This window comes from Hypanus sabinus, chromosome 13 (genome assembly GCF_030144855.1).
Source record: "Hypanus sabinus isolate sHypSab1 chromosome 13, sHypSab1.hap1, whole genome shotgun sequence".
Classification (NCBI taxonomy): Eukaryota; Metazoa; Chordata; class Chondrichthyes; order Myliobatiformes; family Dasyatidae; genus Hypanus; species Hypanus sabinus.
In genome coordinates, this window is record NC_082718.1 from 57,658,962 (window position 1) to 57,675,491 (window position 16,530).

The 16,530-nt window shown below is 44.6% G+C and overlaps 1 protein-coding gene across 5 annotated transcripts in view; it reads right to left on the reverse strand.

Annotated features, from left to right (window-relative positions):
* Positions 1–16,530, reverse strand: part of sox5 (SRY-box transcription factor 5) — a 385,467-nt gene that overhangs the window by 11,189 nt on the left and 357,748 nt on the right. For all 5 annotated transcript variants that reach the window (XM_059987684.1, XM_059987685.1, XM_059987686.1 and 2 more), the window contains one exon: positions 13,258–13,431. In XM_059987684.1, coding sequence (XP_059843667.1) covers positions 13,258–13,431 — 174 coding nt within the window. The remainder of the gene's footprint in view (positions 1–13,257; positions 13,432–16,530) is intronic.

Here is a 16,530-nt window from a genome sequence, read left to right on the forward strand (position 1 = left end):
TAAAACATTGAGTGTGGGTCTTCAGGCTCCTGTGCCTTCTCAATGATGGCAGCAATGCGAAGAGAGTGTGTCCCGCATGGCGAGGGCTCTCAATGATAGGTACTGCCCTCTTGAGGCATTGCCTTTTGAAAATGTCCTCAATGATGGGAATGTACATCTCTGTTCCTTCAACTTTGCTGGATCAAAGTCCTGGAATCCTCACTAACAGCATAGGCATACCCCGCTCCTCAGGGAATGCAGTGTTTCAAAATGACAGCTCAGCACCTTCTACTCAGAATCAGGGTTTATATCACTGTTGTAAAATTCATTGTTTTTTGTGGCAGCAGTACTGTGCCATGTATAATAAAAAATTAATTATAATAAGAAAAATATATATATTGAAATAAATAGATAGTGCAAAAAAACACAAAATGCAACTAGGGATGGGCAATTATATGCTGGCTTAGACTGCAAAGGCCACATCCCTTGAATAAATATTGAAAAATGACCAACAACCCAACAATGCAACACATACAAATTGCTGGAGGAACGCAGCATCTATAGAAATGAAGGAGGTTGAAGCCAGAATAAGAAGGTGAGGGGAGGAGAATGAGTATAAGCTAGAAGGTGATAGGTGAAGCCAGGTGGCCATGAAATGAGACACTAGACCAGGGGTTAGAAACCTGCGGCTCCGGAGCCGCATGCGACTCTTTCATCTCTGTGCTGCGGCTCCCCGTGGTTTGTTAGCTTTTGAAATGTAATTTGAAATTTGAAGATTATGGTGATCTTGTACAATCTAAAAAAGTTGTGGAGACCCCACTTCCTGGCACATCCGAACCGGCTCACAATTAGCCACCGTTCCGGCTAAGGGAGATAGCCTACGGGGGTTTGTGAGTACGTGTCTTTTGGAGCATCCGCGCCCACGGGGACGGGTTGAGGGAGGCTTTAAAGCAAGGCTGTTTAGTTCGAATAAAGTTACCTTTGACTGCAGTGTCTTTATTTTAGCGCTGCGTGTAGCACACCGCTACAAAGTGTTTTTTATCGCTATTAATATACATCACCACTGCCAATGCCTGACACCCGCCAGTGTGCGCTTTCTTTTAATTCTTTGATCCAAGGTAGGCTAACTATGGAGTAACCTTCAACCCAACGTCTTTTTTTTGGAGTTCAAAATGTTTTTGTTGCATGCAGAAATGTAATTTCATTTTCTCTGCAGGAGTTCATCAATTTCATAAATGTAACACATTATAGTTTGTTTATACATAGCATAAAAGCAAAAAAAAAAGTTATTTCATTTTAAATGTCAAACGGGTTTTGTGGCTCCCAGTGTTTTCTTTTCTGTGGGAAATGGGTCCATATTGGCTCTTTCAGTGGTAAACGTTGCCGACCCCTGCACTAGGAGGTGATTGGTGGAAAAGGTAAAGGGCTCCAGAAGAAGGAATCTGATAGGAGATGAGATTCGACCATGGGAGTAAGGGAAGGGGGCGGAGCACCATGGGAGGTGATAGGCATCTGAGAAGAGAAGAGGTAAGAGGTGCCAGAATAGGCAATTGAAGAGAGGTGAGGGAAAATTAGCAGAATCTGAAGAAATTGATGTTCATATTATCAGTTTGGAGGCTATCAATATGGAATATGAGGTATTGCTCCTCCAACCAGAGACTGGCTGTATCGTGGCACTAGAGGAAGCCATGGACTGATATGTTAGAATGGGACCGGGGACTGGAATTAAAATGGTTGGACATCGGGAAACCCTGCTTCTGCAGATGGAGCAAGGGCGCTCGACAAAGCAGTCCCCCAGTCTATGTCCATTCCACCAGGCTGCATTGGTAGCACTGGATACAGCAGATGACCTCAACTGATTCGCAGGGGAAGTGTTGCCTTACCTTGGGCCCTGCATGTAGGAGGAGGTGAATGCCAGAGGTAGCACTCTTCCTGCTTGCAGGGGTAAGTGCCAGGAAGGAGATCAGTGGGGTGAAACAAATGGTAAGGGAATCACAGAGGGAGGGATCTTCCTGGAGAGCAGTGGGGGGGGGGGTGGGAGGGAGAGGTAAAGATGTGTAGGGTGGTGGGATCCTGTTGAAGATAGTGGAAGCTGGAGAGAATGATATGCCGGATGCAGAGGCTCATGGAGTGGTAGGTGAGGACAAGATAAAGTCCATCCCTGTTAAGGCAGCAGGAAGTTGGGGTGAGGGGTGGATGTCAGGGAAATAGAGGAGATGTGGGTGAGGGCAGCATTTATGATGGAGAAAGGGAAACCCTGTTCTTTGAAGCAAGAGGACATTTCTAATATCCTAGAAAAGAAAGTCTTGTCCTGGGAGTGGATGTAAAAGGGACACAGGATCTGAGAAAAGTGAATGACATTTTTGCAAGAGTAAGAGTGGGAAGCGCTATAGTTGAGATAGCCATTAGAGTCAACAGGTTTATAAAATATATCAGTAGACAGTTTTTCTGTGGTGACATACAGATTGAGAAAAGGGAGAGAGGAATCAGAAATGGACCAAGTGAATTTGAGGGTAGGGTGGAAGCTGAAGGCAAAATTAATTAACAAAATTTAAAAATTAACAAGGTCGGCATGGATGCACAAAGTAGCACCAGTGCAGTTGTCAATGTAGCACAGTTTAAGATGGGGAGCATTACAGGGAAGGCTTGGAACATGGACTGTTCCATATAGCCAACAAAAAGGCAGGGACAGCTGGGGCCCATGTGGGTGTCCATGGCCATTCTTTGGGTTTGGAGAAAGTAAGAGGAGCTGAAAAAGAAATGATTGAGTTTGAAGACCAGTTGGAGGAGGGTGGTGGTGGAGGGAAACTGGTCTGTAGTACTCAACAATGCAAAGCAACTTACCACTTGGCTGGTTCTGAAGATGATCTGGATTCAGGAGACTGCCTGCACATTAAGTTGGAGCTTTGAGTAGTTTTTTACTCAAAGAAATACAGAGGCACAGGACACAGAAACAGACCTGTCAGGCTATCATGTCCACACTAGCCACCCACCTACAGTAACCCCACTCGCCAACATTTAATCCGTATACCTTGGAAATTCAAGCTCTCACACAGAAAATGTGTGGCTACCCTTCTCACCCACCTTTTCAGGAAACACATTCCAAATTGTAACAGCCATCTGAATGAAAATTACTACACCTCACCTTAAATCTATGTCTTACAACTGGGTTGTCATCTGTCTTAGACATCTCTGACATGGGGAAGGGCTTCTATCCTCAATGGAGGGGAATCAACAGTCAAAGTTTTGGGCCAAGACCCTCCTGCAGTATTTTCTGTGTTTCTAAAGATTTGCAGCATCTACAAAATCTAGTGTCTTTTTTTTATTTGACTGAGATATACAGCATGAGCAACAGGCTCCTCTGTCCCAACAAGAACATGCCGCCCAATTACACCCATGTGACCAACTAACCTTCCAAATTGTACATCCTTGGAATGTGGGAGGAAACTGGAATGCCCATTGGAAACCCACACAGTCACAGGGAGAATGTACAAATTCCTTACAGACTGGTCTTTTAATCAACAATCTTGGCTTTGCCTTGCATTTTACTCTTTACTTCTATCAGATTCCCCTCAGCCTCCTCTGCTCTCAGGAAAACACACCCTTCTGAGTTGTATCTAATAAATAAAGGGTGCACAAGTCACCAGGGCAGGGATTTGCCCACGACCTCTCCCTCTCATACACTTCATGGCAACAACAAACAGGGTCCAAACAGAATGAGGTATCAGGAGCTGCTTCAAAGCTGTGCAAGGCTGCCTTTTAGCAGTCGCTTGGTGACATCCTTGCGTCACGACACACTATGTGGCTTGGCTGGGCTCTGTTAGCAGAGCAGCCTGCTGCTTGAGAAACTGTTGATTACACCAGGGTACCACCTGCTCCCACCTCCTTTCTGCAACTCCAGGGTGACACCTGCTAGACTTCCTTCCACTTCATTCTTGGCTGTCCCTGTGGTATTTTTGGGTCAGCTTCAAGTGGCTAAACCTCCGCAGCTCTGAGCCATGCTACCTCTTTCTCACAACACCCCACACTCTCTCCTTTAGCTTCCTTGTTCCTCTACCATTGCCCATTGGTTTTTCACCATTTGAAGCCTGCAACATAAGCTAAGATTTGCATGTTTATTTGCAGAAGGTTTTCTCCTTGATGACCATTTCCACTCAATGTGGACTAGTGAGTCTCCTCCAGGCTTCCCCGTACATCATTAGTTCCTTTATCTTGATCTTGCTGATGTTGAATGCAAGGTTGTTGTTGCTACTCAACCAGCCGATCTCTCTCACCTCTGTATGTCTCCCTGTCGCCGTCTGAGATTTTGCCAACATGGTGAATGTATAGACGGTGCTTGGTCTGTGCTTAGCCACACAGTCACGTGTGGAGAGTAGGGCAGCGGGCAAAGCACACATTTTGATGTGCACTGTGTTGATTGTCAGTGAGGAGATGTTGTTATCTCTCTCATTGAGGAAACCAAGGACCCAGTTGTAGGTTTTGAGGCTTGTGTTGTGGGGTGATGGTGTTGAATGCTGACTGTGATCAATAAATAGCAGCCTGACATAGGTCTTGCTGATATCCATGTTATTCAAGACTGAGTGGAGAGCCAGTGAGGTTGCATGCTCTGTAGGCAAATGGCAGTGGATTCAGGTCATTGTTCAGGCAGGAGTTAATTCTAGCCATGATCAACTCAGCCATTTGGTCTCAGTCCATAAGATATAGGAGCAGAATTAGGCTAGTTGGTCCATTGAATCTGCTCCACCCTGGCTGAACCAATTTTTCTCTCAGCCTCAATTTCCAATCTTCTCCCTTTAGGGAATATTGCACAAGGACTCCCAAGTCCCTTTGTGCCTCAGTTTTTTGTATTTTCTCTCCAGTTAGAAAACAGTCAACACCTTAATTTCTTCTACCAAAGGGCACTTTCTGATACTGTAATTCATCTGTCATTTCGTTGCCCATTCTCCTAATCTGTTTAAATCTTTCTGTAGCATCTCTACTTCCTCAAAACTACCTGCCCCTCCACGTATCTTTCGCAATAAAGCCATCAATTTCACTATCCAAATCATTGACATATCACGTAAAAAGAATTGGTCCCAACACAGACCCCTGTGGAACACCAGTAGTCATCACAGTCAACCAGAAAAGGCTCCCTTATTCCCACTCTTCACTGCCTGCCAATCTGCCACTGCTTTATTATTGCTAGAATCTTTCCTGAAATACCATGTGCTTCTAGCTTGTTAAACAGCCTCATGTCTGGCACCTTGCCAAAGGCCGTCTGAAAATCCAAGTAGTCAACATCAACTGATTCTTCTTTGTCTATCCCGCATGTTATTTCTTCAAAGAATTCCGACAGATTTGTTAGGCAAGATTTTGCCTTGAGGAAACCATGCTGACTATGGCCTACTTTATCACGTGTCTCCAAATACTCTGACCTCATTCTTAATAATCAACTCCAACATCTTCCCAACCACTGAGCTCAGACTAACTGCCCTGAAGTTTCCTTTCTTCTGCCTCTCTCCCTTCTTGAAGAGTGGAGTGAGATTTGCAATTTTCCAGTCTTCCAGAACCATCCCAGAATCTAGTGAATCTTGAAAGAGGAATAGTGAAAATCTTGTCCTGCATTACCATCAATACAGATCATTTCACTACAACAGTGCATTGAGGTGGTATAAGGGAAAACAACAACAGACTGTGGAATTAAGTGTTACAGAAACAGAGAGAATGCAGTGCAGGTGGACAATAAGGTGCTGGTTGATTGTAAGGGCAAGAGTCCATCATGCTGTACAAGCAGACAGTTGTACAGCAGTGGGATAGAAGCTGCCCTTGAGCCTGGTGATACATGTTTTCTGGCTTTTGTATCTTCGCCCCAATGGGAGGGGAGAGAAACACACATGCACACATTCACAGACCCATTCACATACACAGGACTAATGCACGTGTAAATTCGATCCACTCAAACACACATCAAACACATCAACCCACATCCCTCCACACACATGACCTCCCACACAATCAAACCCATTTTGCAGTGAAGTGCTAGCAGTGTAATGCCAGTCAGGTTCAATGCTAGTGTGGTTAAATGTCCTTTGTGGCCAGATCATGAATCCCTCTGTAAATGATGACCTTTCTATATGCATTAACAGGTTTGAGTTTACATATCTCTCTGATGAGGGACAGCACTCATCCTCATTTGGGAGTTGCTTTAATACCTGTTGTTGGTGCTTTTAAAGTTGCAGATTGGTTAATTTTGGTGAATTACTTCAATTGCTGTGGATACTTCCAGTAGTTATTGGTTGATGTGTGTTTTAGTACTCATACTAAAAGTAGGTGGTAAACCTACAGCCAGATAAGCAGATTACAACAAAAGTGCTGGATTCCTAAGGTGCTCTGTTACCTCAGGAGTGTGGTCAGAAATCAGAATGGTGCTCAACTAAACTGGGAGATACCAGATTTAGTCACCAAAAGTTTGGTCGGAGGGGAAGGTGTAACGGATGATTTAAAGGAAGAGAAAGACTGGAGGAAAGAATTCAAGAGATTAGGGCAATTGCAATTGAGAGACACACAGAACTACAGATGCTGGGGGAACTCAGCGGGTTAGGCAGCATCTTTGGAGGGAAATGGACAGTTGATATTTTGAGCTGAAACCCTTGTCAGGATTGGAGAGAATGAGGGGAGATTGCCAGTGTAAAAGGGAGGAGGAAAGGAGTGGAAAAGTTGTCAGGTGATAGGTGATGTGGAGGAGGTGAGAATGGGGATGACAATGCAGGCTGGGAGGTGACGGGTGGAAGTGTCAAAAGTCTTAAAATGATGGAATCTGATAGAGAAGAATTTGGAACATGAGGGATGGAAGAAGGTGTGGGGGGCAAATGGGAGTAGTGAGGGTGGGGACCCAGTGGGAAATGGGCAGATGAAAGAGAGGAAAAGAGAAAGGGGGATGGAGTCCAGGGAGATTGGGAGGAAAGGGGAAAGGGTTGGAGGAGAAACATTTTACAGGAAGTTGGAGAGTTCAGCGCCTCTGCTACTGGGTTGTAAACTACCCTGGAGGAAAAGGAAGTGCTGTTCTTCTAGTTCCTCTCCACTCCATGGGAGGGTAGAATGAGAGGGAGGCAGGAAAGTAGAAATAGCAACTAGACAGAAGTATCATTGCCAAATGTAGGACATGTCATCAACTTGGACAATGGGAGGATTGAATTATCTGGTCATTTGGATTGTCATTCAGCTTCTTCACACCCTTCTCCACAGCTGACCAATTTCATAAGTGCCATAAACAAGGCATGGATAGAAGAAATTTAAAAAATGACATTGGTTAAAAAAGTTAACCACTGGTAATCCTTTATAATAAATCATTTTTGGGGCAATCAGTGATTAAAATTAGCTGGGGAAAAGGCTGGGAGTGATTATGCCACACTGCTTTAACACAAAAGATGTCAAATACACACTCTCCATGTCCCTCACAATCTGGAAAATGAAAAGGCAGCAGAACAGAATTATTTCTCAGCCACTCTAAAATTTAAAATTGCAGCTCTCATGAACTGCAGCCAGTCTTTCTCTTTCAGGCTTTAGTGGATGCCTGCAAGCAGCACAACTAGGCCTCAATGAGATCAATGCCTCCAAAAATCTTGTTGATGAGGGGCCACACTTGTAAACTCACAGCTGTCCGCGTCTTACTGTCCAAACTGCCAGTTACAACAGTTACCCTTTTGTTTCACCCTGCTCACTTCCTGTTTCATACCCACTAAGTAAAGGAGGAAAGAACAAATGAACCCACACTGATTTGTGTTCCCCAAAATAAAAGTACTTGGTCTGAAATATAAGCATTGATTGTGACTGTTGAATTCAAAAGATTTCTCCTATATAAACTTAGCCTTTGAGTTAGTATTTGGAATAGCTCTTCCAGTTTTTCTGCATGATAGTTTTCCGAATTTCCAGTGAATAAAGATACAATTTTTTTAAAAATCAAGTTTCATTTGAACTTGAGAGGTGAAAGTCAGTTAGTATGGGCTGATACAATGCACTGGTAAGAAAAAGGCTGACATAATCAGAATGGATAGGCTAAATTGGGCAACTTTGCTGATGTGGACTGTATCAACAAGTTTCTTTCACAACTATTTGAGTTGATACTGTTTCTTGTCATTGTTTATTTGTGGTAGCAGTTCTCTTCTTGTTTTGGAATATAACATCACATTGTCTGTGTTGGGAAGTTACAGAGTCATAAAGCACAAAAACAAGCCATTTGGTTCAACAGGTCCACACTGACCACCAAGCAGCTACTTCCAGTAATTCTGCACTCACACCCATCGTTTACATTCAGATTTATCTACCACACGTATTATGGAAGCATACAGTGAAATGCATCATTCATGTTAACCACAAACACACCTGAAGACGTGCTGGGGGCAGCCTACAAGCATTGCCACACATTCTGGCGCCAACAGTGCATGTCCACAACGCTTGAAGAACTCAGAACACAACAAAACAGAATATAACAAACAACGACTGCAAAACAAATCCCTTTCCTCCCTCTCACCCACACACACAGACAGCCCATTCACAAACAAGAGAAAATCTGCAGATGCTGGAAATTCGAGCAACATGCACAAAATGCTGGTGGAACACAGCAGGCCAGGCAGCATCTACAGAGAGAAGCACTGTCGATGATTCAGGCCGAGACCCTTTGTCTGGACTGACTGAAAGGAAAGATAGTAAGAGATTTGAAAGTAGGAGGAGGGGGGGGAAATGCAAAATGATAGGAGAAGACCAGAGGGGGTGGGGTGAAACTGAGAGCCAGAAAGGTGACTGGCAAAAGGGATACAGAGCTGGAGAAGGGAAAGGATCATGGGACGGGAGGCCTAGGGAGAAAGAAAGGGGGAGGGGAGCACCAGAGGGAGATGGAGAACAGGCAGAGTGATGAGCAAAAAGAGAGATAAAAAAGGAGGGGGTGGAAAAGCTAAATATATCAGGGATGGGGTAAGAAGGGGCGGAGGGGCATTACAAAATTTAGAGAAGTCAATGTTGATGCTGGGAAGTTGATTGATGAAAGAGATAAAGGGCTGGAAAAGGGGGAATCTGATATGAGAGGACAGAAGGCCATGGAGGAAAGGGAAGGGGTACAACACCAGAGGGGGGTGATGGGCAAGTAGGAGATAAGGAGAGAGAGAGAGGGAAATGGGAATGGGGAATGGTGAAGGAGAAGAGGCAGGGACAGTTACCGGAAGTTTGAGGAATCGATGTTCATGCCATTAGATTGGAGACTACCCAGACGGAATATAAGGTGTTGCTCCTCCAATCTGAGTGTGGCCTCATTGCGGCAGTAGGGGAGGTCATGGATTGATGTGTCAGAATGGGAATGGGAAGTGGAATTAAAATGGGTGGCCACTGGAAGATTCCACTTTTTCTGGCAGATGGAGCATAAGTGCAAGTGAAGCACTCCCAATTTATGCCGAGTCTCACTGACTTACAGGAGGTTACACCAGGAGAACCAGATAGAGTAGATGACCCCAACAGACTCACAGGTCATGTGTCACCTCACTGGGAAGGACTGTTTGGGGCCCTGGATGATAGCGAGGGATGAGGTGTAGGGGCAGGTATAGCACTTGTTTCGCTTGCAAGGGTAAGTGCCCCCAGGAGAGAGATCAATGGCATGGGATGAATGGACAAGTCCTCCAACTTCAGAAGAGACCTCCAGTCTTTAGTGATTGGTGTTCAACTTCAGGACTTCCAATTGACCATCATGCTCACCAATACCTCCCTCAAATTTTGCCACCCACACATGCACAGTAGGGGTAAATAACTGAAACCAATTAAGCTCATGGTCACATTTTTCAGATGTACAAGGAATCTGGAGCACACAGTGGAAGCCCGTGTGGGCACAGGGAAAGCATGCAAACTTCACACAAACAGAACTGGAGAGCAGGACTGAACCCATCCAGAGCTGAGAGGCAGCAATTCTACTAGGTGCACCTCTAAGCTGCCACAAAACTAAAACTTTTTCTTATCAGGAGACCTTTAATAAAGCAAGAAGTCCTTTTGAATCAGTCTCCAAATGACATAGGGAGATATTTGAAAGATGACACAGCTTGGCCAAAGAAAAGCATCTGAAAGGAGAAGAAAGGAAGAGATTCCAGAACTGAGCATGAAGCCATAGTTCTCAATGTTGGGTAAAGGAATAGTCCAGAGCTAGAAGAATGATTGCTTGTAAACCTCGAGGAGATTTAAGAGTTTCTATTTGTGATCTTTATAGCCATTTTATAGGCTTACACAGTAACACAAACAAGTGTTGGAGATACTCAGCAGATCATGGAGCATCTATGGAGAGGAATAAACAGTCAACGTTTTTAGCCAAGATCCTTCATCAGTCTCAGCTGACTCCCAGCATCTACAGAATCTCTTGAGTTTTTATGGGCTTATAGTAACTCTCAAGCGTGGTCACTCCACGTTATCAATCCTGCATCGAGTTTTAACTCAAGCACAGTGGCTTAAAGATCTGCAATCTTTGCCTACTGAAAGAAGTGGTGAAACATCAGATGTATTGTCTGGCCAAGAAGCATCACAGAGCAATGTGTGAAGCTGAGAGTTTGTTTGTGTACTAAGAGAGCCTTAGAAGCTCTCTAAAATGTCAGCTGAAACCTCGGGAGTCTGGTGAAATGTCAGACCGTGCATTCCACAATAAGCCAGCTTTCCTCTTAATTGTTCTTTTCGAGACTTGAGTTGCAGTTTGTTGTGTTCTAATGTTACCTTCGGAAAGTGCTTAGTTGTATCCTTGGGCCGATACAGCTATTTCGAAAATGGAACTACCTCTTCTTGATGTGGCACTTCCTTCACACATTACTCAAAGAGAATACTGAGCCCTCTAAATCAATGTATTGTGTAATGATCTGATCCCTACAAGAACAAGAGTTTCACTGAATCTCTGTACATGTGACAACAAGAAATCAATTCCAATTCCTATTCCTAGAAGCAGTGCATTTGGTCCTCTAAACAGTTACTTAGTCGAATAGGTCCTGTCTTGCACAGATGATCAGCAGCACATGTTTTCTATGTGAGGAAATTATCCTCAAAATAGCAAAACCTCACATGGATTTGTCTGTTTGATTAGCTAAATCATTGAAAGGCTGCACCCTCTTTCCTGCTAATTGCCCAGGGGTCTTCACTAAGTGTGGAGGGTCAAATTGAGCACAGATGCTTGCCTTCGTTGAAAAGAACTCAAGGCAGCGGCTTGTAGAGAACTTCTGAACAAGTTTCCTAGACCACCCTGGGGTCCAACTGAAAAGAAAGCCCCTGCGTTTCAGTGTTGGGAGCTCACCATGGAGCATGGGCAGTGGAAACAGTAGCCCCTTTGTTCATTGTTTCCTGCTGGATTCAGAAGTCAGTCGTAATGCACTAGTTTATTCAGACCAGCTGCATAATTACAATGGGGGGGAGGGTGGGGGTGGGCATCAAAGACTGGATATCCTGTATTGAGTGATTCACTCAAAGCCAGCAGTGCGATAGGGCAACATGGAAAGTGCATTCATGGACGTCAGGCTGGCAAGCACCATGGACTGAGACCAGAGGGAATGCAGGTCAGTGGGTCCCAGAATCACATGTCCATGTGGGCTGCATCTGGAGGGGAAGAAACAGTCGAGGCTTTGGGCCGAGACCCCTCATCAGGATGTCTCAGCTATGCTGCCATGCTACCCTTTTCTCCATCTCAATGCCATATTCTTTCTCTCTGCTGACTTTTGGCCTGGAAATGTTTCGTCTTCTCCAGGAGTCAGTAACTATACTCCACTGCCTTCTGAGGTGGAGAATCCCACAGGTTCGTTACCGACTGGTGAGTATGTTTCCCTTCAACTTTAGTCCTAAATCGCTCACCCTGTATCCTGAGACACTCACTTTAGACCCATACTGTCTAGCTAGTGGAAACAATCAGTGTGTTAAATACCATCAAAAACTGTAGACAAAATCATTTTCCTTCACTAAAGTGAACTGGTTCAGTTCTCAAATAGATAAAAGATTATGGCACCCTCAGTGCTAAGCCTCCAAATGCACCTGCAATAATGCAGCCATATTTGCACAGGAATATCAGGCCGTAGTAATATTTCCTGAGAAGGGTCATTGGAAGTAGGAAAAGGTGGGGTGGAGGGTGAGGTTAGAGAGAGAAGGGAGAAAGAGAGGAGGAGAGACAGAGATGGGGCAGTAGAGAGAGAGAGAGAAAGGGTTAGGGAGAGGGACTGAGAGAAGGAAAGGGGTAGACGGAGATGGACGGAGGGAGAAAAAAAGAAAGGGAGAAAATGAGAGAGAAACAGAAAGACAGAGAGAGGGGGATAAGGGAGAGGGAGGGATGGAGAAAGAAAGAGATTTGAGATCAGTCTGCACTCTCATAAGCTGCCATATGCCATGTTCTAGTCTCAGCTGTCCTGACTTGCTGGGTTCAGGCCAATCACTTTCCACACAGTGAAGGTGGCAAAACCAGAAGGGAGAGTCAACCAGACATCCTTCCTCGTGATTGCATAAAAATGGCAATGGCACAAGCCTGAGCCTGGTTCAGCTGCCCGGGCCCTCTGCACATCGAGCAGGCTGCCCAACAACGCAGGCACCTCATAAAGAGAGAGCGCAGCGCTCAAAACTCTGCCAGCTATGGAGATCCATTGTAGTCTTCAGATTCTGAGCTGCTATACATTTGTAAATGTGTGCAAAAACGAGCACTGGAGCCCCCACCATTCCAACTAACTCCCCTCACTACCGACTACCTTCCCTCCCTTTACCTACATCACAATACGCCAGAAAGTTTGAATTAAAACACCCGTTTGAAATATAAAAGGAAGTAATTAAAATGAACCTCACCTACCGCTCTGTGGCTGTGAGCATGTTTTCACTATTTTGACATTAAGGAGGCTATTTCTTACTGAAAAATTGTAATTCAATTTGGCAAAGTCAAAGAATAAGTAGCTCACAAAAAGAATTACATGGTTGTTATCTGTCAGGCTGTCAGGAAGAATTACACGGATATTATCATCTTAACGATTCAGACTGCCTTTTGTCTTCTGAAGAATGTTGTTTCTCCCCTCACTTATTAATTAATCACATCTGCACACAGCTTCCATTCTCCCACCTGACAACTAAACTTCAGGCTCAGTGTTGTTAAGCATTGTATTTAATTACAAACTATTAAGCATAAATGGTCATGATCTTTGGGATGTTACTGGTGTCCTTGTTTGATCAAATGCTGGCAAGGATATAAACAATTGTGCTTTCTATTAAGAGGAATAATAAGATAATCACCCAAGATGGCAGCTATTATAGGTGAGCACTTACCTAGAATTTTGCTGATGTTGGAGTTGTGCATGTCGGGAAAAGCCTGAAGGATCTTCCGCCTCTCGTCCTTGGCCCAGACCATGAAGGCGTTCATCGGCCGCTTTATGTGTGGTTCGTTACTGCTCCGACCTCGGGCTTCGCGATAAATTCTGGGCTCCGATACTCCAGCATTTCCTGCCGGTAACAACAGAGCACGGAACAGTTAGCAGATGATCTCGGAACTGCGATGAGATTGCATAAGGCCACTCAGCCCCTTGGGTAGAGCAATCCCATCAATTCCATTTCCCTGTTCTGTTCCTGAAACCTTGCAGATTATTCTCTCTCCTCGTACCTTCCAAAACCTTTAATTTTCCCAGTCCTACAAGCCAGGTGTTCCAAAGTCTGCATCATACTCTGCATTAAAATGTTTTTGTCCTCATAGCCCTCTTTGCTTTCTTTGTGCTGAGAATTTTAAATCTGTACAGCTGGCCCTTGAGCCATCTGCAATGAACTCAGTCATGGCCTATCCCTCTTCTGGCAATCCTCCTCTCAATCTTCTTTGATCTAAGAACAACCCCAAGCCTTCCAGTCTAAGTTCACAGCTGTAAAGCTCTGTCCTTGCCATGTTTCTTCATTTTTCTCATTGCTCTAACTGAGGGCGGCACGGTCGTGTAGTGATTAGCACAACACTTTACAGTACCAGTGTCCTGGGTTCAATTCCTGTGGGTTTCCTCACACAGTCCAAAGGTTGGGAAGGTTAATTGGTCGTTGTAAATTGTGCTGTGATTAGTTTAGGGTTAAATGGGGGTTGCTGGACAGCGCCACTCAAGGGGCTGGAAAGCTCTACCCCACACTGTATCTCAATAAAATTAAAACTTGGTTCACACACACACACACGTCGGGGGAGCTCAGCAGGTCATGTACGGTGGAAAATACGCAGTCGTTGTCTTGTACCGAGATCCTTCCTCAGAACTGGAAAGGATGGGGACAAAAGCCAGAATAAAAGGGCGGGGGGGGGTAGGAGCAGGAGCTGACAGGTGATAGGTGAATCCAGGTGAGGGGAGGGGATGATGTGAGAAGCTGAAAGGTGATTGGTGGAAGAGACGAAGGGCTGAAGAAAAAGGAAGAGGGTGAAGGTGATGGCCAGGTTGTGTGGGTGGGTAAGAGGAAAGAGAAGGGGGGATATGTCACAGTGAGAGATGCTCTCACGGAACTCTCAGAGAGGAGGAAAACTTCTTCAGGGAGGACGTACCTCGAAGAGACTTCGCAGTGGAGCAGCAAAACGGATACACCAGGGAGACTGCAGATGGTACAACTTGGTTGCAGCATTTGCAATAACAACCATAATAACTCAAGTACACAGCACTGTTAACATTGGAACAATGTTCAAGGCATTTTGCACAAGTGTTGTTAGAAAATATCTGGCATAGAAGGAGCTATTAGGAAGTCAAGGGAACAGGTTTTAAAGAGCAAAGGAAGGGAGGAGGCAAAACGAAATGATTGGGGAGGTTTAAGGAGGGGAAACACAGACTTGGGTCTCAGCCCAGCAGAAGGCAGACTAGTAATAGTGAAGGAAATCCTACACCACAGCAACAATTAAACTTTGAAGGCTTATTTCATTGACTGTGGAGTGCTTTGTGATATTCCAAGAATGTACATGCTATGAAAGTAAGTAAGGCTCTAAATGAAACTGTCAACTGGCTTTCACGTGAATAATTCGATCTCTAATTATTTGTCCAATCTGGCAATACGGAAAGATCTTTATTTATTTAGAGATACAGCATGGAACAGCCTCTTCTGGCCCAAAGAGCTGCACTGTCTAGCAACCCGCCTATTTATACTAGCCGAATCACAGGACAATTTATAATGACCATTTAACGTACTGAACAGTACATCTTTGGACTGTGGGAGAAAAGCCACGCAGACATGGGGAGAACATACAAACTCCTTACAGGCAGTGGCAGAACTGAACTCTGAACCTAGCGAATTGTAATAGTGTTGCACTAAATGCTATACACTACCAAGGTGCCCCCATCTTGAGACTTAAGACAATGTTTTTGGACCCAAATGCACATAAACTGAGATCTTTTCCATATTTCAAATGTATAATAATACCATTTGTGAGCTAAGTAAAGAGCATTATTTATATCAAGTCCTACTGGAATGTGAAAAATATCCTCAACATCTTATTCTCATAATTTGTCAAATATTAATGTATTTTCATCTTTCTGCATTAATGTGATTAAATGCTCCTGAGGCATTCCACTAATTTGTAAAGAGAGAAGGTAGAATGTGTAGAAGGAGTGACATGATGTAACTGAAGAGACAAGTTGCTAAGCATATTGAAGAGGTGGGGAGAGAGGATGGGGCAGGGTTGGAGATACAGCAGCTTCCGGCTCGAACAATGAGGGACAGCTGCCAGTGGTAGGGAGGAGCAAGGACACTGATGTTTGAGTGTCGGTGTTCACTGCACATACACACCGATATCTCGCAGGCTGGCAACTAATCCCTCTGAAGTTATGATTCATTATGAATAATAAGCCGCCTTGGCTGGGTCAGTGTTGTAGATCTCAACACTGCTGTGGGAGCACAGGAATGGCAGGGATTTAAGGAATAGACTTGTAACCACCCAGCGAAGGAAATTAATTTTATTTCTTACTCATGTCATCCGTGTCTCAAGGAGAAAGAATAATCCCATCAGTGCTGATTCTTACACAGGCACTGCAACTGCTCATCCCGGCTCAGTTATTTCAAAGTAGTAACATGGAAAACATTGCCTGGTTTACCCTGAGGTCAGGGAGAGAGCTGAGGACATGGTGTGAGAACATGAACTCCCCTTCTGCCCGCCCTGATCCACAGGCTCTGCCTAGCACCAGGTCTCAGGCACTTGGGGCCAGACTGGATTGGCATGTCTCTAGCTGCCACTAACTGCAGTTTGGAAGAAAGCCCTTTGACAAAATGCCTCAGGAACGGTGGCTGTTAGATTTGTTGCATCATCATCTCTGCCCCAGCTTCACTCTTGTTAGTAACAGGCACACGTACGAGAACTTGAGGGATTTCCGGATTTGGCTGGTGCCACAAAGGCCAGTAGTTTTTTTGACAGTGGAGAGGAAAAAGTGAACATTCCCCTGACTTTGGTGAGTGGGAAATGAGATTAAAGTGTGATCAGCCACCCTTTTTGGAAAAAAAACCTCTAGCTGCTTTGTTTATGAAGGCTAAAGTGTTGCTTTTAGAGTTTAATCGTCAGGTTTCAGCACAGGGGAACTGAAAATTTCTGTATTGTGTTTCCTTTCT